This window comes from Orbicella faveolata, unplaced genomic scaffold, assembly GCF_042242905.1.
Source record: "Orbicella faveolata isolate gen_17 unplaced genomic scaffold, um_ofav_v1 contig_1, whole genome shotgun sequence".
In the NCBI taxonomy this organism is placed as follows: Eukaryota; Metazoa; Cnidaria; class Anthozoa; order Scleractinia; family Merulinidae; genus Orbicella; species Orbicella faveolata.
In genome coordinates this window covers 23,072,882-23,098,934 of record NW_028301536.1, presented here as the reverse complement: position 1 = coordinate 23,098,934, position 26,053 = coordinate 23,072,882, and the positions used below count along the sequence as shown (strand labels likewise).

Genomic DNA, 26,053 nt, shown 5'->3' with positions numbered 1-26,053 from the left:
ATACACTAGTCCCTAGTCTCTTTAGAATGCACGGAACTCTCGAAAATGGCGGCGACGTGAGGCAGGAACTCGTGAGTTTAGAAGTTGTATTCGACTTGACCACCATGAATCGACCATCAGTAGATCAAGTCAGGGCTGTAATTAGCGCCTTGTACAATGACTCCGATCCAGGTGGAAAAGAGAAGGCTTCACAGTGGCTTCAAGAACTTCAGCGTTCGGTATGTATCGCAACCTTACTCTTCTTAGGTTTACAAGAAGGGACGCGACGGACTGAATGTTGAAATACAGTGGGTAGTTTCCAGATGGACTTTTTTCAAGACTTAACTGCCTTGGCATTTTTCTTTTATTCCTAATTCTAAAGTTAATAGTTATTCTGTATGAGTCGAAGGTACATGTAATTCAATGAAGTTTAGTGATGAAAAATCTCGAATAATGCGTGTATTACATGCGAATCTCCCTCACTTCAAGCCAGTAACAAAATCTAGCCCCCAATAACTTTTTTTCATATTTCTCAAGTGAAGTATGCTTGGTAAGCTAGGAAACACGTAGAACTCGTAGTTGTCAAGCGTAACAGGAGACTTACTGTGAAATATCTTGAAAGAAAGAAATATAAAGAGTAGGCAATGCTGCCAGTTTCCAGTGGCAGTTGTACAGCTGTATGCACACCTGGATGGCATCCATACTCATGTAACTTTGTTGTTAGTCGTCCCATTTCAATTTGTGTGTCTATTCTTGAGAGCTTTTTCTTTCAAGTTGATCATTTTCATATGCATGAATGTATTGTTTTAAGAAAGATCTACGATGTTTATAAGTCTTTGTATGGGTTAGCTAAATTCAAGAGGTGAGAAACCGCATATAATCTAAGGGACTCTGAGAATAAACTTAATGTTCCATTGCCACACACAAACTATTATGAAAACAGCTTTAGCTAGAGTGGCGCCATTCTTTGGAACAGTCTCCCTTGTGATTTAAGGGAAGCAGAGTCCCTGAGGCAGTTAAAACGCCTACTTAAAAGAGATACAACTGTATATAAGGCATGTCATTCATGGAAAGCAGCTTTTTTTTATTTAATTATTTTTTACTATTAGTTATTAGTAGTTTTAGCTGACAAATTTTTAACCGTTTAAGATTATCTATCTATCTTTCTATCTAGATAAAGTAGCAATTCTCCACAAAATGTTGCATGATTTAATGTGGTCAGTAAGCATAGAAAACTCTCTTGATTAAATGCTCTCCCTCCACTCCTCTCCTCCCCCTTCTTCACCCCTCACACAAGGTTTATTTCAAACTTGTCCCAACGGATGCAGTGTTAATTTGACTCCTTGCAGTTTATCTGAGCCTAGACAGTATTAACTAAACAACTATTTCTTACTTTTGACCGCCATATACTTGTATCTTGCCATTAGTAGTTTCATACACAATTAAGTTAGCTCATGAGGCTGGTAACCAAAATCAACCAGTCAGATTGCTCCATCGCAGGTACAATATTCTGCATGACTATGGTGGCACTACAGTAATTGCTGTACATGCAGTAGTTTTCCACATGATTTCTTTATCTCTTTAGGTTTATGCCTGGGAAATAGCTGACCAGCTTTTGAGACTAAACATCAATGTAGAAACAAGTTATTTTGCTGCGCAGACTATGCGCACAAAGGTATGTAATACTCCAAAAAACTTTTTAGCAGTGGTCAACATTCATTTTATTTTCATTAATTATATGTGAGGTCTTAACAACAGCAGTAACTCATTTGACGCCCCCCTCCCCCCTCCCCCTGCACATATCATAATGAGGATTTTTATTTGGATTTCACTTAGGAATACAGCAGATTAGTGAGTACACCTGGAAAGGATTGTAACTTATACGACTATAATATTGTTTAACTTACAGATTATGTTCTGTAAAAACCAAACATGTTTGTTGAGATATTGAAAGCAGCCAATGCAATATGTATTCTCTTGAGGTCAATGTGCCATGTGCTTAGTGTTGAAAAACCCCCTGCAAACTTCACCCATGAAAAGGGTTGCCTATGACAATCAGGATTCTATCATTAACAATTAATTCTTATTAGGTGCTAAAAGATTTAGAGTTGATTAGGTAACTACAACTGGTGTAGTAACCATCAATGAAGACCATTGTGCATCTGCCAGTAAAAGAGCAGAAAGTGACAAAAACTGATGAATTATCATAGTTCAGACAGGCATATTTTAATATTCTTGTAGATTTAGTGACAATGTCAGCGATATATCAATTTTTTATGCTTATGCATAGGTTCAATACTACTTTCATGAACTGCAACCTGCACAGTACCAGGTAAGACATAGTGTACATTATCAAAATGTCTACCATACATAACCATTTTGAGATTAAAGGAATATTAGTCAATACTATTCTTTTTTAGAGCTAAGTAGTGATTATTTATCAGCACAGATATATAATTCTAAGAGAGCAACAACAACAACAACAAAAACATTAACCCATTGATTCCCAGAACGTTTTGCCAAAAATGCATTTTTTGGACATTTTGGAGATTTTGAGGCTGAATATGGGCCAAATTAGCTCCAATCTACTCAAAAAGGCATTTGCAACATGACAGCATGCTTTTCTTTCCACTAGCATCACTTTTTACGACATGTTTGCTCAGGCATGCGCAGAAATCAAAATTTAGAGAAAGTGACCTAAGTCTTTGGGCTTTTCATTTTTTTTCATTTTTTTTTTTCACCTTTCCTTTTTCTCCTTTTCTTATCTTTTTGATGCAGTGATTGACCTTCTACTGGGCTTGCTTCCAGTTAAAAAAAGTCTGAGAAAGCATCATTGTGACAGGCAATTTTTACCCTGGAGTAGCCACGTGTAGTGCCAGGAAATTTTGTTCTGAGTTTTTCACTCAAATTTCTGAGCATTTCCGTGCATATTTCAGGCTCCATTGAGCTGATCACTCTGATCTGGGTATCATTGGAAAGATCTTTTTCTCCTGCAGAAGTTGAGTATAGATGATGCCAATTTTGGTCAAAGCTGATGACGTCAGAAGTGGAACAAAGGCCAAGGCTCATCACGGGCAGTTACGGGTGGCATGGGAGTCAATGGGTTAAGCAGCTTTATTATATGGCTAGCTCTGTGAGCAGCCAAGATGAATCAAATCCTGCGCTGTGATTGGCTACCCGAGCAGGCAAGATGGAGCTATCTTGCCCACTCAGGACTACCTGCCGTGTCCCGCAATAAAAATTTCCGCGAAAGTCATGTAATAAATCCTTTATTGACCAAGCTTGTTTAGTCAAGATGGCTGGATATTGGCCTCGTTCTTTTTTTACGAGTTTATGGACCTCGACTCCATACCTCAGTCATAAACACGCAAAAAAAGAACTTGGGCAATATCCAGCCATCTTGACCTCACACTTGGTCAATAACCCATACATCTATTCGATACAATGAGAGAAGCTGGGAAATAGGAGAGCAATGAGAGAAACAAGAAAATTAGTCAGAAATAATTGGAAGTATTTTCTTTGCAAACTAAGTAATAACAATTCTTGTCTGACACAGGGTCTGAAATTTAAAGCAATAATACAATGCAAAAGCTTTTGACCGTATCTCACAGTGTTATTCAGCAAAGTGAGCTCTGCATTGTCACATGGCTTCATGTATATTCATTGCAGCTTTAAATTTCAGAACGTGTAACAAGAATTGTTATAATTTAAATCAACCCAATGAACATACAAAGTCTTGATTGTATTTTGCATGCTGTTCAGTAGTTTTTCAACTTATTGAGTATACGCTGGGTTTTGGTATTTCTATTTTAATCAAATGAATATTTAACTTTAATTGGATACAATGATCTGTACAGGTTATTACATCAGTGTTAATTATTTGTTTTAAAATGAAATTGGTACAGTAATGCTTTTCTCTTAAGTAGGCATAAGAGAAGTACTTTTTATAATTATGTTGTAATTCAATATTCCCCTTGGTACAATTTGATATTTTCCTTTGTGTCATATGCATTATACATATACATGTATTAGTTTTCACCAGACAAAGGAAAATATCAAATTTTATGCCATGCCATAAAAAATACAGCCAATAAGAATACAGGAAAGCCATTGTATATTAATGGTATTACACCCTGGAACCTTCTCATCATGCACCACGCCTACATCCCACTGACTGTGTCGGCCACTGTATTTTCTATGGCATGGTATAAAATAGTTATCGAACACTCTCTCGTGCTATCCCACTTGACACTTGTATTATCTTGATAAATGCACTCGCCTTAAAGGTCGTGTGTATATCTAGAATATTCAAGTCACTCGTGGCGTATTCTATGGTATACCACTCAAAAACGTTGTATAACTAGTATGTACCAAGGATAAACTTGAACCATAACATATACACTGACTGCTAAATACTTACCTGCTGAGCTAACAGGGGTTCTTCTCGCTCACACTGGAATTTCTTTATAGTTCACAGTATAAATTACGTAGGTGTTAGGTGTAATGAACTCTCGTTTATGAATATTTTATCACTGATTATTCTTGCAGTCCTTAAAAGTTTCACTTCTGGATCATCTCTTTACTCTTCATGGTGTCTCTCATGCAATTGTTACTCAGGTAAGCAACATTTGCACCTCTTTCTTAGATAGTAATCTCCTAGTTGTGGTTTTTCATTGCCTTTAACTTTGAACATTAAATCTGTTTGAAATTAGGGGATCTACCTGTGTAGCATTGAACTCCCAGTTCCTGCTACAATAGCTGGAAGTAGACCTTTCTTCCCAACTCACTTGTATTTGCTTGGTGTACACACTCACCTACTACGAAGAACATTGCATAGCTATTTTATACCAAGGCATAGAAAATACAGTGGCCAACACAATCAATGCGCCATGCGCGCGGCGCATGATGGGAAGGTTAGGTGTAATGCTATAGAATATACAACAGCTTTCCTGTATTCTGATTGGCTGTATTTTCTATGGCATGGTATAAATACAGTAAGTGAATCAAAAAGTAAAAGTTCTGAATAGCAAGCACTTTCTTCTCAACAGTTGTGTCTGACTCTTGCTGATCTTGCTGTTCAAATGCCGCAATGGAAGGAGGTTGTCAATGATCTCTCTCAGAGGTATTGTCAGTATTTTATGTACATGTACAGAACATAACATATATAAACTAAATGATTCATGGTCATGACACTTTTGATTACTCTCACAATACCTCTCACCAGCCAGGAGTGTAAATGGGTAATGCTGGTACATAGGGGGGGGGGGGGGAGGGGGGGAAGGGAGGAGGTGGTAACCCTGCATTGGACTACCATACCCACTAGGGAGAGATGGAAAAAACCCGCATCCCAAACCCCAAGCCCAGAAACCATGAAACCATGAAACCTGTGAAACTATGAAACCTAGGAAATCATGAAAGTATGAAATCTATGAAACTAAGAAACCTACAAAACCATGAAACCTATTAAACTAAGGAAACTAGGAAACCTATCAACTATGAAACCATTGAAACAATAAAACCTATGAAACCTTGAAACCTAAGAAACCATGAAACTTATGAAACCAGGAAACCTACGAAACCATCAAAAAACCTATGAAACTAAAACAAACCTATGAAACCCCTGACACCCCTGAACCCCCTGAAACCCCTGAGACCACTGAGACCCCTGAGACCCCTGAAACCCCTGAAACCCTTGAAACCCCTGAAACCCCTGAAACTCCTGAGACCCCTGAAACCCCCGAAACCCCTGAAACTCCTGAGACCCCTGAGACCACTGAAACCCTGAAACCCTGAAACCCTGAAACCCTGAGACCCCTGAGACCCCTGAGACCCCTGAGACCCCTGAGACCCCTGAGACCCCTGAGACCCCTGAGACCCCTGAGACCCCTGAACCCCTGAAACCCCTGAAACCCCTGAAACCCCTGAAACCTTGAAACCCCTGAAACCCCTGAAACCCTGAAACCCCGCAACCCCTGAAACCCTGAACCCCTGAAACCCTGAAACCCTGAAACCCCCGAAACCCCGAAACCCTGAAACCCCTGAAACCCCTGAAACCCTTGAAACCCCTGAAACCCCTGAAACCCTGAACCCCCTGAAACCCCTGAAACCCTGAAACCCTGAAACCCTTGAAAACCCCTGAAACCCTGAGACCCCTGAAACACGGAAACCCCGAAACCCCGAAACCCCGAGACCCCGAGACCCCGAGACCCCGAGACCCCGAGACCCCTGAAACCCCTGAAACCCCTGAACCCCTGAGACCCCTGAGACCCCTGAAACCCTGAAACCCCTAAAACCCTGAAACCCTGAAACCCCTGAAACCCCTGAAACCCTGAAACCCCTGAAACCCCTGAAACCCCTGAAACCCCTGAAACCCTGAAACCCTGAGACCCCTGAAACCCCTGAAACCCTGAAACCCTGAAACCCCTGAAACCCTGAAACCCTGAAACCCTGAAACCCTGAAACCCTGAAACCCTGAAACCCTGAAACCCTGAAACCCTGAAACCCTGAAACCCTGAAACCCTGAAACCCTGAAACCCTGAAACCCTGAAACCCTGAAACCCTGAAACCCTGAAACCCTGAAACCCTGAAACCCTGAAACCCTGAAACCCCTGAAACCCCTGAAACCCCTGAAACCCCTGAGACCCTGAAACCCTGAAACCCTGAAACCCTGAGACCCTGAAACCCCTGAAACCCTGAAACCCCTGAAACCCTGAAACCCCTGAAACCCCTGAAACTCTGAAACCCTGAAACCCCTGAAACCCCTGAAACCCCTGAAACTCTGAAACCCTGAAACCCCTGAAACCCCTGAAACCCCTGAAACCCCTGGAACCCCTGAAACCCCTGAAACCCCTGAAAATTAATCCTGAAACCCCTGAAACCTTGGAAAATAATCCTGTTCAACCTCTGAAATTCTGAAATCCCTGAACTCCTGAAACCCCTTGAAACCTTGAAACTTAATCCTGAAATCCCTGAAACACTGAACCCCTGAAACCCAGAAAAACCCCTGTACCCATGAAATCCCTGAAACCCCTCAAACCCTGAAAATCTGAACCCCTGATACCCCTGATATACCCAGACACCCCTGATACCCCTGATACCCCAATACCGCGATACCCCGATACCACTGATACCCTAATACCCCTGATACCCTCGATACCCTGACACCATGATTCCCCTGATACCCCTGATACCCCTGATACCCCTGATACCCCTGATACCCCTGATACCCCTGATACCCCTGATACCCCTGATACCCCTGATACCCCTGATACCCCTGATACCCCTGATACCCCTGATACCCCTGATACCCTGATAACCCTGATACCTTGATACCCCTGATACCCTGATAACCCTGATTGCCTGATTCCTTGATACCCTGATACCCCTGATACCCCTGATATCCCTGATATCCCTGATACCCCTGATACCCCTGACACCCCTAACACCCCTGATACCCTGATTCCCGGATTCCACGGGTACCCCTGATACCCCTGATAACCCTGATACCTTGATTCCCAGATTCCACTGATACCCCGATACCCCTGATACCCTGATACCTTGATACCCCTGATACCCTGATAACCCTGATAACCGTGATACCCTGATACCCTGATACCCCTGATTGCCTGATTCCTTGATACCCTGATACCCCTGATACCCCTGATACCCTGATATCCCTGATACCCCTGATACCCCTAACACCCCTGATACCCTGATTCCCAGATTCCATGGGGTACCCCTGATACCCCTGATAACCCTGATACCCTGATTCCCAGATTCCACTGATACCCCTGATACCCCTGATACCCCTGATACCCCTGATACCCCTGATACCCCTGATACCCCTGATACCCCTGATACCCCTGATACCCCTGATACCCCTGATACCCCTGATACCCCTGATACCCCTGATACCCCTGATACCCCTGATACCCTGATATCCCTGATACCCCTGATACCCCTGACACCCCTAACACCCCTGATACCCTGATTCCCGGATTCCACGGGTACCCCTGATACCCCTGATAACCCTGATACCTTGATTCCCAGATTCCACTGATACCCCGATACCCCTGATACCCTGATACCTTGATACCCCTGATACCCTGATAACCCTGATAACTGTGATACCCTGATACCCTGATACCCCTGATTGCCTGATTCCTTGATACCCTGATACCCCTGATACCCCTGATACCCTGATATCCCTGATACCCCTGATACCCCTAACACCCCTGATACCCTGATTCCCAGATTCCATGGGGTACCCCTGATACCCCTGATAACCCTGATACCCTGATTCCCAGATTCCACTGATACCCCTGATACCCCTGATACCCCTGATACCCCTGATACCCCTGATACCCCTGATACCCCTGATACCCTGATACCCTGATACCCCTGATACCCCTGATACCCCGATACCCCTGAAAACCCTGAAAACCCTGAAAATCCTGAAAATCCTGAAACCCCTGAACTCTTGAAACTATGAAACCATGAAACGTATGAAACAAAAAAACCCAGTAAAATTACTCCTAGTTGCTTCACACTGCTCAAACTGAGATAAGCACCAGCCTGATGGGCCACTTGGTTTATATACAGACTTTACCCCTGATACCTCTGATACCCCTGATACCCTGATACCCCTGATACCCTGATACCCTGATACCCCTGATACCCCTGAAAACCCTGAAACCTTGAAAATCCTGAAACCCCTGAAACCTTGAAACCATGAAACCATGAAACGTATGAAACTAAGAAACCTAGTGAAATTACTCCTAGTTGCTTCACACTGCCCAAACTGAGATAAGCACCAGCCTGATAGGCCACTTGGCTTGTATACAGACTTTACCTTTTACCTTATGTATTCTTTTCAATTGGTTATTTTAGATTTGGCACAACAGTAGAGAGACTACCTGTCCTACTGGAGATTTTAACAGTTCTTCCTGAGGAGGTAAAACTCTGACTCTAGTTGATTGGTTTAATGTTATGTTATATTACCTTGTGGTTTAGTTTTAATAGGAAATTAGGGGCCAAAAAGGCATTATTTAAAATCTGATATAAAATTGTTGAACAGGAAAATGTCCCTTTTCCTCTGCATTAAAACCAATCAAGAACAAGCCATCAAGAGAGTTCCAGACAGGGGTTTGCATCTACAGTCAGTTTATTCACCACGATCTGTCTCAAACTTTAGGCAGACTGCAGTCATTCTTTGAAAGAGAGGAGAAAAAAAAATATATGAAGGAGTCACATTAGTAACTGATGTAATTTTTTGACAAAAAAGTGAAAGAGAGCCCAAAAAAGTCCTTACCAAAATCTCAGAAGTGATATTCTATTTGTTGTCATAGTGTAGCAGCTATTGTTCTCTTGGAGCAAGGGGCAACTGTTTCTGTTGTTTGTTGTATTCTCTCAAAGGGTGAGACCTTGCCAGAGCTACTACGTGACCCAAAATCGTCTACCCAAAAAAGGTCACTGCAAAATTTCTAACCCAAACAAGTCCTTAGCTCCCATATTTCAAACTTAAAAAGAAGGCCTTTGCACCTCATGACTGTTGACCCCCTGTGGTCATAGTCCTAGCTTTTTCATTTGCATGGTAGGAGTAATCACTTTTCTTTAGACCATTAACGTTGTACTTGCTAGGTGACACATTTTTCATTAGATCTCGTGTTTATTTTCATGTGTGAGCGCATGGACAAGATTATTATCTATTTGAGACCCACTGCATGAATTAGAATTGCTTCCTTGCCTGGGTCCCTTCATGCACCCTTAAAAAATGTGTTGCTAATATATATATATACATGTATAACAAACTGATGCTGACATATTGATGTTGTGATGTCGTGATAGGTTGGAAGTCACCACCTTAGAGTAGGAGCAAATAGGAGAGATGAAGTTATACATGAACTCCGTGCCTCAGCTGCTACAGTTCTCAGTCTCCTTGTAAGTATTCTTGTGTTCATTGAGTGTAGCAGTGTGTAGAATTTTGGTGCAATGATTAAAAAACATGGGAATTGTCAATGAAATAAGTACAGTTGAATGTTGCTGTTTCCAACTCTCAGAGGAAACAAAAAGTGGTGTGAAATAGTGGGATTTTGGAATAACCGATAGTAAATGAGTGAAGGGCAAATCCAAGGGAAGTGGTTTTGAGTTTGAAATAATGGGGAATTCAAAATAGCCGAGTTTGAATTAGGGGTTCCAACTGTATCTCTCATGCAATTTGGACAATACAACTTTGCCACATGTGACAAGCTTACGACAAGTGTGACACAAGTTATTTCTCGTTAGTCACGCCTACAACCTGCTTGTGACCATTTTGTACGACACAGAACATTTTAGAGGTTTGAAAAAGTTTTGACATGCTATCGTGATATATGTAGCCTCGGGTGTTATTCCATCATGTGAACATTGTACAGTACTGTATGTGCTGCTTGCATGACATGAGCAGTGCACATCACAAGAGTTGTGTGCAGCAGAGTTTTGCCATATAGATCATTCTCTACAAGTACTGCACTAATCTCAAACTTCCCTGGTCTAGCACGTTTGTTATGAAGACCTGAAAATTATATTTAAAAAGCATTAATAATAGTAAATATTCTGAAATATAAATGTCAGTGAATATGCATTTGTTTTTAGTACTAACAGTAGCATTGTGCTTACTACAGACAGCATGTGTGAGCCAGTTTCCAAATGATTCAAATGTGAAAGTCAGGGTGGGTAAAGTTTCTATCATTAATTTTGTTATGTTCCATATCTTAACCCAATTTTTGTCTCTTGCTGTGAAAAAGCAATTATTTTAATTTTAAAATATTAGATTTGCATTGTGCTAGAGTAGAGTTGCATTTCTTCCAGTTGGCTATTACATGTAAATATAGATTTTCAAACCTTTTAAGCTTGTCAGGCAAGCAACAATTTTGTAACTTTTTCATTTACTTTGTTGACTAGCAGAGAAAGTGGCCTGCAAAGTAATTGATTAAGGAAGCTCTCAACAATTTTGTCAGAGTGTTCAGTATCTTACAGAGTGGATCATTATATGAGCAATATGTAAGCCAAAACTAATTGATGGTTCTGCCACCTACGTGTAATATGAATGAACTGAAATGGTTATAAACTTCTTTGTCTTAATTTCAAATCAGATAATAATAGTTTTGATAATGGGCTTTATAAGAGAACTGACGGAGCAAGTTTTTCCCAGACATCTGATTTGAAATTAAAACGAAGTTAACCATTTCAGTTCGTTCATATTACACGTAGGTGACAGAGCCATCAATTATTTTTGCATATTTTAAAACTTCCGCAATGATTGTTTTCCAGATGTTTCGTTGTGCTGGTAGTTGGGTGACGTTAAGTGCATTTCCACCAGCTGAATTTGTACAGAGTGATCTGCTCAAGTCAACATTCAGTACACTGGTGAGTTCAATAACGGTCATCGTTAGGGGTTTCATTAACGTTTACAGCAGGAAGGGAACAGGTTTTCACAAGCAGGCAAAACTTTAAATTGAACTGAACTTCTTAATAAGAAAAATGTTCTGCCCAATGGTCAAACCAGGAAGGAGAAATCATTCTCACAGCTGATCAATTTACCAGTTTCTAGCTTTGATTAAAACCCTCGAATCGTGACTAAATGTTTTAATAATTTAATAATACATTTTTTTTTTTAATTAGAGTTTTTCAGTCCATAGCTCCATTGATGAACAGAGACACTGACATGCTCAGGACATTTTGTAGTGTCTGTTTGTACCATATGCCAGACATTGGTCTCTGGAGAATTTCAAATATAAATCCTAGCATAGACATGTACTTCAGCTACTCATGATAATCTGTGCCTTTGTCCCTTCTTTTCAGCATGAGGCAGATTCCAGTGATATGTTACATGAAGTAGCTGCAGACTTTGTTTGCAACTCACTTTATACATCTGAGGTGGGTGTTGAGTTTTTTATTTTAAATCAATATGGTTTAATTTCCTCTTTCAGTTGATGAAGTGAAGCTGGGTGGTGTTGTGGTTGGCCTTTTCTCAGTTTTAATTTCACAGACAATAAATTAACTTTACTAAATTGATCACTTCATTGTATCCAGTTTTCTGAGCTCTCAAACTGAGGTCTATCAATCATTTGTGGTTAAAATAAGTGAAAATACAAGGAGATATCAAGGCCATTTGTAAAATGCCAAATAAGAAACAGATTTGAACCACAACATATGCAAGTTGTGTACGTGCACCATGTCCCTGGAACTTACTTGACCATAAGAATAGATTATTTTATAATGTTCCAAGTTAGAGCAGACTAGTTTAGCTTAGGTAGGGCCACAGGGAAGTGTTTCCTCATCTCCCAAACTCTCATTCCATTTACCAATACATGATTGTATAAGCATGAGATTTTCATGAGGTGATACATGTAGTTAATGATGCTGAAGAAGAGTTACAGAAACAGAACCTAAGTACAGGCACTTTCTTACAGGGTGTTTACTAAAACCATTGTTATACTAATAATTCCTTCATACTAATGAACTGGAACCTATTTGTTTGTTTGTTTGCTTGTTTGTGTGTTTGTTTGTTTGTATGTGTCACAATTTCTGTCTTTTTATCTAGAACCTTGACAAACAGCGGCAGTTAGCTGAAGGACTCTTTAAATTTGTCATGGAGTTACCACCTGCTTATGAGAAAGCTGTACAAAGTGAGGACTTTGACAGGTAAATGGCTCAGTGAGGCAATGTGTAATTCTCTTTTATGTTGAGAACTCTGAATGTACATGTAATTTAACTGGATCATGTGTACATGTACTTAAGACATCCATGGTCAAGTGTCGATTGATACCCTTGATTGATAACCCCGATTGAACCTTGATCGACACTCAGTTGATACTCAGTCAACACTCAATCGGCAGCTCAGTTGACACTCAATCAACATCCCATCGACATCACGGCTGACAGTCAGTGCAGAGTTAACTAATTTTCGATTGATGCATAGTGATATGAGTTGGTTGACACTCGGCCAACTATCGACCGGCTGTTGATTGAGTGTCAATGGAGATGTTGATCGCGTGTTGATTGAGTGTCAATCAAGATGTCAATCGCAGATTGATCGAGGTATTGATTGCCACTGGACCACAGATGCCTTTCCAGTTAACCTTTGATTTGATTATTCTGGATATCACAACAACTTCCTGTCATTACAACTTGTTGTTTGCTTTACCCAATTGGTAATATTTTGGTGTAAATATTATTTTATCAAGATTAAGCTTGATATTTCCTTTATTTCCTTTTACAGAGCTCTTAACTTGTGCAGAGTTTTCACTGAAATGGGAGAGTCATTTTTACCTGTTATTGTAGAGTCTCCTGGAAGGGTAAGAGATCAATGCATTACCCAAGTTCTGTGATAAAAGTCTTTACACTGAATTATGCTGCTTTGTTTACCTTTTTGTAGGATCTTGGAGACTTAAGAACACTCAGTATTATACTGGCTTGTGTGAAACACTATCAATATGAGGTATGATTTACTGTAACCTTCTTAGTTTTTTAACTTTATTTTTTGCTCAGTTTTTTTTAACTTTATTTACCTCCAGATTTCAAATCCAGCACCCTTAAACAGTCAGTCATGCTGCTTAGTTTGTAGTTATCTGCTATGTACAGACTAACAGAGACCCCAGAATCAAAGGTTGATAGCTGCCTGTGAGGGCTTTAAGTAGGTGTATCAGATGCAACATGAATTGTGCAATCAGACTCCTCAGTTCCCTCAAAACTCTGAATAATCATCAAGGCAATGCAGGAAATCTTGCATGCAAACAACTTGAGTCAGGCTTTGTAGCATTCTTAGATTGTGTTCTTACTTATTTGTATTCATGTCAGGTTGCAGAGGTTACATTCAACTTTTGGTATCGACTGTCGGAGGCGTTATTCAAGGGTGAAGACGAAGCCAAGACAGCCCTTTTCAGACCGTATTTTGAAAGCCTGTTTGAAGCACTGTGTGTCCACTGCCGACTAGAAACTGATGCTGTACGTATCCTCCTGTGTTAAACCTATGTTAAATTTACTTACTACTCTGCTACTGTATATAAAAGAATTTTATTACCTGCATAAGGGTTAATAACTAAACTCGATCTCGACTTTCTTATTGGCTTAGATGGAGTTTTCACAGGTCTTTTTCAATCATAAAGTCCGATCAAAAATGTCTTACTAGGGATCGTTCATTTTTTATGAGGGAGGGGGGGCTGGTGGGATTTGGGAAGCACCATTTAAAAATCGCATGACCCCCCCCTCAGCTTACCAATTTTTTCACGTGCCCCCCCCCTTATAGCGGTCATTTTTTGGGATGACGCCCCCCCCCCAAAAAAATTGAACAAACAATATTTAGATTTCAACTTTTTTAATATTTCTCTTTTATCCCCCTACTTCACGTTTTGTGCTCACTGTGAAGACAATATTTACAATCCCTATACTACAGAGAGCTGTTTTTTGAAAAACAAATCAAAAGAAAGAGAAGTCAATTTCGGATCTCCTAGTTATGGCTCGCCCTGAGCTTGTGGCATTTGGCCTCTCATTGGCATCTCCCTCATCTGAATTGATGAATGCCGACAGTTTTAATGTAAAACAGATCAAATGTATAGAGGCTAAGTTGACGAAGGTCACGCAGGACATGGAAGCACTAGAAAATAAGAGCAATTATAACAGCGTATTCAAGGGCATACTCAAACAGCACATCAACAAAAGGAGAAGGAAAAAAGAAAACCGCAGAAAGTCAAATGAAAGAAAGAGGAAGCGGACTGAAAACAACGTCCAACGAGTTTATGGAATGTGTGTTGGAAACCCGCTAGGAAATGATCTTCCACAATGCCTTGTGTACCCTCCTAGAACGGCCGTCCCGGAAGAGTATATTAAAGTTGAGGATGTTGCCACGTCGTTATTTAGAAGAGATGGGCCATACATCGCACAGCTCTTGGAAGGGAATTATTTCACCAATGCTGCAAGAAGCAGAATCACCACCAACCTTGAGCAGGAAGTCAGAGATTATGTTTACACCTTCATGTACCCTGAAGAGTACACTCTGACGGAAAGCATTGCTGCTTCTTGCAGCATCAGTGAAAGAGACTCCCACAGCAGCACAAGCCGCGACGAAGAACTCAACGACAGCGAAGATGAAGATGAGTGCCAGTGAAAGTTGCATTCGAAAATAACAGTGTTAAATACTTCTTTTCAGTAGCTACAAATGCTTTTTGTCGCCAAACGTTTTTTTAAAGCAGAAGGAAAGTTTGTAATAAATTTGTATCCTGCCTTCTATGTTTATTCTATAGCAATTTTTTTGATATTCAAACATTATGCCATTTTAAAGTTTTACTAAAATATTTCACGTGACCCCCCCCTTTTTCCCTTATTTTTTTGGGATGGCCCCCCCTCGAAAGCCATTTTTTTTCGCATGCCCCCCCCCCCAAATCCCACCAGCCCCCCCCCTACCTGATAAAAAATGAACGGTCCCTTAACCAAGCGTGCTTCAAACCATGCTAAGAGAATATTGGCCGTCAGTCTGTTTTGTAACTGACCTCATTTCAGTTCATTTTGTATATATATAGCTTTCCTGTTTTTTGGCTTGTCAAATAGTCTTTCTGCATGGAAGTGTTTTAAAACTTTACCCACCTGGTGAGTTGAACAACAGTGTGTTTCATTTTATAGCAAGGAATCCCAGATGACAGTGATGAATTTGGGGAGTTTCGTCTCAGGGTAGCAGATCTTATCAAGGATTGTGTGTTTATTGTAGGATCAGGAAATTGTTTCAGCCAGGTAAGAAAACTAGGAGAAAGCGGGTCCAAAATAGTGTGTTATGTGATCATTATATACATGTGTGTGTTCTGCATTACTAACCTCGAAACAACGAGACAAAAATAACACATCTATTAGAAAGAAGCGGACAGCAAAAGAGAAGACTCGAAATTGTGTCTCGTTAACTTAAAAGCTTACAAAATGGACAAGACATTTCTCAAGAACAGGACCATTTTCTGTTTCCTTGCCAAAAGATAATGTTTTTTTTCGGTAATAATTTGTATAGTGAACAGTAATCACTCCGATTGTGTGATTGGAGAATAAAATTGCTGTTACTGTAGTATTAGTAAATAAGTCGTTCTTGTGTGGCAGACATACGTGTAAGAGAACATCAAGTGCAAGGTACGAAATGGTAAACCTGCATAGTGTACTTTGAAGATTTTAAATTTTATTTTGTTTATTCAGTTTCATCATCGAACATAAATTCTAGAATTTTTACCACCTGGAAATATCTAAAATTTTCGATGAAAAGTTGTTGACAGGTTCGATTTTCTTTTCCTAGATGTACAACAGCATTGTTCAGCAAGGAAACACAATACCTTGGGAAGCAACAGAGGCCATTTTGTTTGTGATGTCAACAGTTGCTAGGAATGTACCACTGTAAGATGATTCAAATGGACTTGCTTAATTCATGAATTGCTGCTCGTACGGTTATCAGGGGTTTTTTTAACTGATAATAACGAGATCATGTCGTCATAACTCACTGCTTTCAGAGACGAACCAAGCCGTAGGCGAACTAGGCAATTCGTCAACTTGAAGTCGATAAAGCTAAATTACAGTTAGGGCACTGGGGTCCTGAACATTTGACATTTTTTTACATTGCGTTAGTGTCTATGGAATGAGGGCTCTTCGTATTCAAAAGAGTATTTAGCGTTTCTACACTGTTAAGATACTAATCTTGTACATTATCTGAATAGCCTTCAGTCTTTTTTGACCAAAACAACGTGTGCAAAGTCAGGTGTTCATGGATAGAGTGTCTTTACTGTAACCGTTATAGCGAGCATGCGAGGCTCACATTTTGATAGCCTGCGAACAGGCTCTCGTTTGAAGGAGCACACGCTTCTCCCGCACCAGATTCCTCCCGCCGGATACTCGCACTTTGCCGCTCGCGCGTGGGACTCAAAGGTGATCCTGTTTGCAGGCTAACAGTTTGAACAACAGCACTTCATCAGTGCATAAAGTAGGAGAAGAATAAGTCGTAAACTGTCATGCATTGCAATCATTTACAACAATTTATTTTTAATTGACATTTTGGGCTTTGGGATGGAGGGTTAGTTTCCCTCCTCGACTTTTTTGTAGATAGCGATCATTACTAAATCTACTCGATTTCCAACGCAGAATTCCTGTTATCTGTACCGTAGAGTTGTTCCATCATCTAACTGATACTCAACCTCTCACGATTACTACGCCTTTTGCATCTTATTGTCATCGTTTCCTGTAGGGATTTTGAAATAGTTGGCCATGTCCTGCCAGTGGTTTTAAATTTACCATCAAGCTGCCATGTTGCTGTTAGACATACCAACATTAAAGTTGTGGGTGAACTAGCAGAGTGGATAGAAAAGCATCCAGACTATCTTGGTACGTGTGCCCTATACATGGTGTGGTTTGATTTGTTTTTGGCTCTTAATTTCACAGAACGGTGTGTTAATTTTTTTTGCCCCACTCTAGTTTTAGGGAACTCGTGGAAAAGTCATTTTGGTGTCTCTCTGTTCTTCTCTAACTAGTATTTATAACCATTTAATCTCTGTACTGGCAAGCTAAGGATATTACTTGTTGTCAAAGATGAACTAACAGCACCCTATAGTTCAACAAGTCTGCAAATAACAGTCGGTCATAGGACAATTGTCCGGTAAATTTGAGGTTTTGACAGGTTAAAGCTTAGCCTGGTCGGACACTCTGACCGGGCATTTCTGCTAAAATGAAAAATATTTTAACTGGAAATTTGTGGCCGAATATGAGACAAGTTATTTTGTTATACTGCCACACAATACTACGCAAAAATCTTTGTTATCGGTTTTGTTTTATTCCAATTCTGAGAACTTTATCACGCGCCGTCTCAAATGTTATGTCGAATTGTAAACACATCACATCAGCGCCACTATCCCTGCAAGTTAATTTACGCATTTTGCGGTGGCGTTGTGAAAGATCGTGAAGTCCCATTTAGTCTGAATTACGTTCATCTGAAAAACTACTAAAAACTGAGGTCTTATGTAATTACTCGTTGTTTGTTGCTACCAAGTGTTGTGGAATTAATTTTCAGTCGTAATACATTGACCCGATTATAATAGTGTGGAAATTGAATACAAGGCCCAGATACTCACGTTTCGTTTATCTGAATGCAATCGCTTTCAAAAACTTTAAAACCTCTAAAACGTGACTAAATATGTTTCTAGTCCGTATGATCAAAAATCAGTTTAATTTTTAACTCTTATAGTTTTTTTTACGTCTGTCAGTGTGGTTGAAATATAGTTTCCATACCACAGAAATGTTTTTGTGAAAAGCGTGAATGTACAGATTAGTCACGCTTTATAGTCACGACCACCTCCAATTCCACATTTTAAATAATTACGCAAATTTTTTATTCAATTGACCCCAAAAACATCCAGAGGAAACTTGCCTTCAGAAAAAGTCGAAGAATTCATTTCAGCCAATTTTCAAGTCTCTGAATGTTCACGCGGGAGATTGTTTCCTCGCTTTTCCCGTTCAGTCCCTAGACGTCGTGGGAAACTTGTTACGTTGGAAACGCTTGTGTGACTAGGGGTATAAACGTTTGTAAATTTGTCAATTTTCAACAGGTAAAATAATACTAGACGTAATGTAAAGGTCCCCTTACTGGTGTTAGTAGCGATTTTACACTCAGTTGACTTATAAGCTTTTCGAATTTACAACCAATATTTTGGCGAAGAGTCCACACTAAAATACCCAAATGTCTCAAATGTCTCTTTTTAATTTCTAGCGACAAACAATTTTTTTTGTCCGACCAGACTGGCTTTTTGTCAGGTCAAAACTGGTCCTTGTCCTGACAAATGACCTGCCTATAGACAAAAATTATTTGCAGGCTTGGTTCAATATTAATTATCTGTTTCAATAACAATCGTGGTCCAAAAAATACTAAAGAATCGAAACATTTTCTTTTATGCTATATTTTTCTTTCACAGATCCTGTCCTACAATATTTGCTGTCTAGTATTCAAGATCCTAAACTGTCGTCAGTTTCAGCCTCAGCCATAGAAAGCCTTTGCATGTCATGCTTTACACAGATGACAAAGTATTTTGACGTATTAGCTCAGGTAAAAAAAAAACTGCCTTTAACTGATCCGTGAACTTCAGTTCTTTGTATTAACGTGTATTTACCAACTTTTGGGATTCATGGTAGCTTGCTTGTTGAAAGAGCAAACTTGTGAAATTCTCAGACTTTTCAAAAAAGATTCCAAGGATGAGATCTTAAGTAACACAAGAAAGACAGAAACTTCGTGTACCACGGTCTTAAGACAGCAAACACGTGATTTTTGGGTTCAAATGAAATCCCACTGAGGTCAAAGAATTTTTCATTACCTTGTCATGCCTCCTCCTTCTCCCCCCCCCCCCCCCCCCTTCCTTTCTCGAGCTAGGACTCGGAAGGAAATATTTGGGTTGATATTTCAAGCGCTCCAAATTAGTTGGAGTTAATTTTCTACTTTCCAGCTTCTGCTTAAGTTAGTCTCAATGGATCTTGACCTTCACTTTATCGTAGGTGGTGATTGCAGCTGATTCACTATCTATCTCTCATGATTCTTATATTGGACTCCTCAAAGGTGAGCTGTTTGATCTTAACTAGAAGATACAAGCCCAGCTTTTTGCTGCAGCTTTAACTGTAATTAAAGATTGATAATGTCAGGTGACGATGCGCTCACTGGCCATATCCTAGAGATTAATTTTGCTACTTTGTGTTCTGTTTCGTTACAGGGGTGTGTAAGGTTCTGGAAGGAATTCACAATGACAAACTTTCCGAAGGCTTACATTCTATATGTAGGATTCACATAACGTCTCTTAAACAGGTTAGTCTGCCGTAACTATTCACAAAACTCGCTTCTATCGATAACCGTATGTAATCAGATGTTTTGGTCCAATGATGTTGAAACCAAAACCATTTGAAAAAGACGGTAGAGCTGCGTAATCACTTGGAGTCGAGTGGGGTACTGGGACTGAGTACGCTAATACAGACCTCCGTTTACTTAGACAAACTTGGACTAGCAAATTCTTTATGACACTTTGTTGACAGCATTCTTGTGTTTTAATTTTAATTTTTTTGTTTACAAGATTCTATCAGCACCTGTGAACTCGTATCCAGACCCTACCCTTTGGCTAGACAGACTAGCAGCTACATTTAGGTGAGCACGCGTGACTCTGCGGCTTTATACGAGTTACTAATCATGAATATACAAAGCCAACAACTAGGGAATCAATTAAATTTTCGCTCTGTTGCAGATATATTAATCCCAAAGTAGACAATGGAAAGGTACATCCAGCTCTGGTAGTTGTGGAGGAGGTAAGGAATTCTGGATTCTATAAATCAAGGTGGAATGAAACAGCTGCTGTAGCTGGTTTCACTGAGTTAAGTCAGTTCTACTTTTGTTGTTGTTGTTGTTGTTGTAGGTGTGGCCAATACTGTCTAGTATCTGTGACAAATATCGGGCTGACCTTAAGATCATTGAGAGATGTTGCAGGTAATTAACGAAAGAACCTTTTTACTCGCTTAGAACTTGTTGATATTTGTTTTTGTTAATGCTGTATGTTGTTGTTGTTGTTATTGTGTTTATCATTGGCGTTGTAATTGTTTTTGGGCCTTTTATTTGGTCTTGCCCAGTTTGCTCAAAGATTAAATCACCACTTACAGTGGCCGAGTCAAGAATTACCCCACACATAACATGGATTGGTTATTGAAGTTCCCTCAGTATAGTCTACTGGTTAGGATATCCCCTCTTTGAACAATCTGGCCTGCAGTCATTTGTTACGAAATAAATTATTTTTGTTATACGTCTCTCACTGTTATATTTGCTCTTTGGTTTTCATATGTTTTCAGGTGTATTAGATTTGCAATTCGCTGCCTCGGCAAATCAGCCATAAACTTACTCTCGCCTTTGGTATCACAGGTAAAGTGAAATAGTTGCCGAGTTTATCTCAAATTCGTATCAAGTATTTCTCATCTTCCAAGGAAGAGTTAGATGGTAACTGTAATTAACTTTTGTTTTTAACCAGATGGTGGGTGTATACGGTACCAATCCCCACTCGTGTTTCCTGTACCTGGGCAGTATATTAGTTGATGAGTATGGTGACGAATCTGGATGTGTTCCCGGACTTATTGGCATGACAATGGTATGTTTCTGAAGATGAATCTGTTTATTCAGGTCAGAGGAACTTGAGAGAGTGCAATTAGCAAGAGTTAGTTGAACTCCCGCCATGTAGAATTGTCTAAGTCGTGGAGCTTTCAGTGATGTTGCTAAGTAACATGACGTAATCTGATTAAGTCATGCTGACGTAACATCTGTCACCGTGTTCGTGAGTGTACGTTCGGTAGTTCTTGTCTTGACATGAGTTCGGTGTTCCCAACCAATGCAATCTCTCTCTTGGAAACCTGAGCTCTTTTCTTATGCAGTTACTGCCTCTTGTGCGGGATCACCGATAATGGCCGCCTAGCATTCTATAGCATTTGCCGAACTACGGTTATCTTCATATGTAACAGAACATTCCGGACGGAAACAGTACACCGATAATAATAAAGCATCTCTTAAGATGGAGTTTTATGTTGTTTGTTTTGTGTCCATATTGTTGTGGTTTTCTTACAGTGCGTGGAGGTGTTGGCAAATTCGAAATAGATTTAAATTTCATCTAAACATACGTTTGTCTGCGATATTTCAGGCTTTCTGTGGGCCGGCATTTCAACTTTTGAGTCGAGAAAAAGGAATGATTGAACATCCTGACACTATAGATGATTTATTTAGGTTATGTGGCAGGTAAGGCAAAAAGTCGTTTGTCTGTTTTTGTGTGTACGTATTAAAATGCACGAAGCGCCTTGATAAACCCAGTCTTTAATATGTAATGGTTTCTAATCGGTTTAAAGGACCACCTCAAACCAGTGTTCTTTGCGCGACTCTGTTGTCGTTATCATCCGGGCAATCGGAATCACATGTCTATATGAAAGATATATATGAAAGAAAATCACACAGAAGTCCAGCTAGCCGGCCTCGCAACGAGAAAGACTGCAGGACGCAACAAAATTTCCTCTGATAGTTCAAGCTTACTGTACCTTAATTTTTGCACGTTAGACTAAAGCTAATACCTATCTTAGTTGCGGCCACCATTATACAGACCTTATAATCCCAACGAATTCCAGCTGTTGAAGGAGCTACGTCGCGGCTTGCGCATTTTGAAAAGTTGGCCTAAATTTTTCAAGTTCGTCGTTTGTAATCCGTGTCAATTTTCTCTATCCATGATAATCCTTGTTCCTTTATTGTTTATTATTATCCCTTTTGGTGTTTTTCTATCTTAGTAATCTCCTACTTTCAGGTTTCCTTCGGTTTGAAGGTAATTTTGTATGTGGCCAAAATAACTCAAAATACTGTGACTGAGCTCCTTAAACGTATAATTCTAGCTTTTAATCTTCATGTATTTTGCGTTTGTTTCTACTTAGATGCCTTCAGAAATGTCCTTTGGCATTTCTCAAGTGTGAAGTTGCTGTCCCTGCTATCCACTGTGCTGTAGTTGCCAGTACTCTCGAACACAGAGACGCCAACTTGTCCGTGATGAAGTTTCTTAAAAGTCTTATTAACTGTGCTTCAGAGAAGGTGAAACTGGTATGCAGTAATGGACATGTTTCCGTAGCTTAACCCTCTCTTGAATAGTCTTGATCATGGTCTGGAATATTTCCTTGCTGTTTGGTTCAGTGGTCGTGTTATGCACTTCTGTCTTTGCCGATGGTTTCGAAAGCAAATATTTCCCATGATATTAGACAGAGAGGTTTTAAATTGTGTGACCCAAACCGATACCAAAATGATCGCTTTGGCCAGTCACAGAGGACACAGGCTACCCCATAAACCAATTAAAACGCCACGAAACGCATCTGGGTGACGCGAAAACCGTCGGGTAATGTGTCTGAGCGAGTGACGTAAAGGGAAGGGGAAAGCAACCGGCGGTGTTGGGACTAACTAGCCCTGGCGATGGAGCCCAAATTCGTTCTGGTTATCTACGAATCACGTTTTCCCCACGGACGGAACGATTATTGGGCCGGTTGGAGTGAGCTAACAATGTCGGCCTTGTCTTCATTTTAACAAAGTTGTAGTCTTCCCCAGTCCCCAGAAGTGCAAGCTGGCGTTTGATTCTTTCACCTTTAAATGCTGATAGGAGATGCCCTGTCATTCATCTTTGCTTTGCCTTTTTAGTCGCAGAATGATTTTCAAGAGAGGCTTACCTTAGTGCAGAAGATTCTTGCTGTTCACGGCCAAAACATTATCACAGGTAAAGGCTGTTTGGCGTTTTGTCATTTCGCTGTTGTTAGCAGTTCGTCAGTGTCATTTTGATATGTGTATTTCCAGGTCTGATTCAGGCGTGCGCTGGTGCCCTGCCATCTTACATGGTGTTGGATGTAGCTGAAGTTCTGTGGGAATTCCTTACATTCTGTCGAGAGGTAAGACTTCTTTTTAACTTTAGAGTGTCGTCTTGAGAGTGCCCCATTGTGTTGGTATATTTGTTTTAAAACCAACTTCACAGCATCCAGCGCCAGTTTTCTGTGAATGTTTTTTGCATGTTTAATTCGCTTTCTTTTTATATTGCGGTTACCAATCAGGCAAGCTAGTGCCTTTTCTTTCTTATCATCCAATTAAAACAAAGCACGGTCACTTACGCCACGTTGCTTAGCAACTTCGGTGACGTGGAAACCCGTTGGCTCAACCAAATTCATTCTCATCTAGTTTTCGTTCCCCGACTGTTAGCTGTCCTGTAGTAGCTATGTTACCTTAATCACTCTTCCTATGCGCGTACCCCTGGTGGAAATCTTTTTCCCCCGCGCAAAATCGTGTTAGCTTAAAATCCCAAACCTTAAAGCGTAAATTATGGGCTTAACCGATCCTTGACTGTTTCAATTTAGGCTAGTCAGCGGTATAATATATATCTTTGTTCATGTAACACACAGGAGACGTCCAAGTGGGTGCAAGTTTCACTCCAGAATATTCAAACCCAATCTGTCCCTGGCAGTGTGATAGCTACTCCTCAACAACTTCAAGAGTTTCATAACGCTTTGATAGGGTGAGTAGCCTTTTATTGTGGATCAGGTAAAGAGCAGCTTTCAATTGGGTGTCGTGAACCAAAACCAAAGTATTCATCTTGCCAATCACAAAGCAGACAGACAATGCAATGAACCAATCAAAACTCGAAATAAATAGATAAATCTGGCCCCAAGCGCGGCAAAACGTGTACAACCGTGGCAAGATTGGTTTTGGTTTTACTTCTGATTGGATAAAAAAAAAGGTGGCGTGAGTTTTTCAAACCAATGGGCCATTTCCGAGTTACCTTTTGCCTCTGTGCTGAAACGAGTCTTCGTGCGACACCGGTCAAATGGAAATGTGTTCCGACTACGGGTTCATTTTCATGCAAATGAAACCCATTTCAAGGTTTTGCACGAAGACTAGTTTTTAAACAGGCAGAAGATAACTTGGAAGAGGCTTATTGTGTAGCGTAGTAGCTTTTCAACGATAAAGTGGAAAAGGTTCTAACTGAGGCCAAGAATCTCACACGAAAATGAGTAATTTTGTCAAAAAATCTGTACAAACCTCACTGTGTATTGTTCGTTTTTAGTTCTCCAAATCAAGATGCTGTTTGGAAAGCATCCAAGCGCTTTTCTCGCCTGTTCAGATGAGACAAGACGAGTCGATGTAACAAGGACAGCCACGCAATGGGAACGTTGTGCATAGTGACGTCACAGTGCTGGGACAGAGTCAGTCAAAGACCGTCAGCGATTAGCGCCCAGCACAGGGCCTGGGAACCAGTCACGTTCAAAAGCAAGAAGTGTCGAGGAACATGTCAAGATTGTGCAAAAATTGAGAGAGAAGCACGATTTCAGAAGGACAGAACTGAATAGCAGTTGTATAATTATTTTAAATGCTCGGGAGGAATCTGAGCACATTGCTTCTTTGAAGCAAAGAAGCGGAACTTTATTTGGATTTTAATATTTGTCGCGTTCTGTTACTTGCCAAGGAAGAGAGATGTAGTAAAGAACGAATAGGAACATCCACTAGACTTGACAGATGACCAAAACTGATGGATCTGGCTTTTATGATAAGGTTGCCACGCATCTTTTACTATCTAAACGCAACAGAATCAGTTTTTTTTTTTGTCTGTTGACATTTGGATTGTATTGTCTTAACGTAGCTTCTTAAATAAGTTATCTTTTAGTAAACTGGAATTTATATAATAACAGGTGTATCTTAATGTAATCTAACAGTTTTTTTTCGGCTTTAATCCTGAACTCTTCCCCCTCCAACATAGACCATTCAGGAGATTTTAAAGAGTAATTTAAGTGTACTCTTTCGTTGCAATACTAACATATGACCAATAGTAATTAGTGAGGAAAAGTAATTTTTGAAACACGAGAGAGAGGTTTTCATCACATTTCTAACTGCGTGGCTGAGTATTTTTGAAGAACTTCGTCAGAGGTGTGTGAATATGTGTAAGACACTGTCTTGACTGTTCGATAAATCTAAATCTTACGAGAAAATGGAGCAATAAATTGTAGAAATCTATCCGAATCTTCTAACAATAGGGTCACCGAGGTCCAGCTTTATTCGGCAGGTTCGGCGAGATTCTCTTGACACAAGCTTAAGAAAGTGTTGTATCGCGAAGGTTATCATAGTGAATGTTGTACTACTCAAGAGGAGTATATCGTAAAATTGCGGCCGTAAGCCCTGGGCTATTTGCTTTTTGATGCATTAACCTTATTTTATTAATTCGTTTGTAGTGTAAAATCACCAGAAAGTATTCTGTTAACAGAAAAAGTGCCTTCTCGCTTCCATAAGCCTACAATTCTTAATCTGCTGACCTGTAAGGAGTCCATCAAGAAAACGGGGCCTTCTTAAAAGGACTTTTTCCATGCAAACTTTTTAGTTTCCCCGAGACTAAGCAATTTTCCCAAGGACCAAGCAATATACTTATTTTCCACAAGGCGCTTATTAGCAACCTCTTACTGTGTCTGTGTTTGTTGCTTTCAGTCCTTGACAAGTTTTTATGGTTCAGCCTCGCTC

The 26,053-nt window shown here is 40.1% G+C and overlaps 1 protein-coding gene across 2 annotated transcripts; it reads left to right on the top strand.

The window, feature by feature from the left end:
• Positions 1-35: 35 nt before the first annotated feature.
• Positions 36-25,555, top strand: LOC110054587 (transportin-3-like). 2 transcript variants are annotated; one of them, XM_089296329.1, is made up of 31 exons: positions 36-218; positions 1,565-1,654; positions 2,270-2,311; positions 4,528-4,596; positions 5,028-5,101; positions 8,869-8,932; positions 9,826-9,918; positions 10,641-10,688; positions 11,290-11,385; positions 11,821-11,895; positions 12,563-12,663; positions 13,241-13,316; positions 13,397-13,459; positions 13,819-13,965; positions 15,637-15,744; positions 16,286-16,383; positions 17,225-17,361; positions 18,942-19,072; positions 19,516-19,576; positions 19,728-19,819; positions 20,082-20,152; positions 20,250-20,310; positions 20,418-20,488; positions 20,845-20,914; positions 21,021-21,137; positions 21,681-21,775; positions 22,453-22,615; positions 23,201-23,276; positions 23,354-23,445; positions 23,950-24,062; positions 24,612-25,555. In XM_089296329.1, the coding sequence occupies exons 1-31, from the start codon at positions 105-107 to the stop codon at positions 24,670-24,672; spliced, it is 2,769 nt and encodes a 922-aa protein (XP_089152455.1). In that variant the 5' UTR covers positions 36-104; the 3' UTR covers positions 24,673-25,555. The 2 variants fall into 2 exon arrangements, with proteins under 2 accessions (XP_089152455.1, XP_089152451.1); XM_089296325.1 differs by having other exon boundaries at positions 38-218; positions 22,453-22,606.
• Positions 25,556-26,053: the final 498 nt, after the last annotated feature.

What these genes read in the sequence shown, in the direction of transcription:
- LOC110054587 (XM_089296329.1), top strand. Translation starts at nt 105, where the DNA reads ATGAATCGACCATCAGTAGATCAAGTCAGGGCTGTAATTAGCGCCTTG. An exon ending in TTATATTGGACTCCTCAAAG is followed by an intron (nt 19,577 to 19,727) that starts GTGAGCTGTTTG and finishes GTTTCGTTACAG; the next exon opens with GGGTGTGTAAGGTTCTGGAA. An exon ending in GACTTATTGGCATGACAATG is followed by an intron (nt 21,138 to 21,680) that starts GTATGTTTCTGA and finishes GCGATATTTCAG; the next exon opens with GCTTTCTGTGGGCCGGCATT.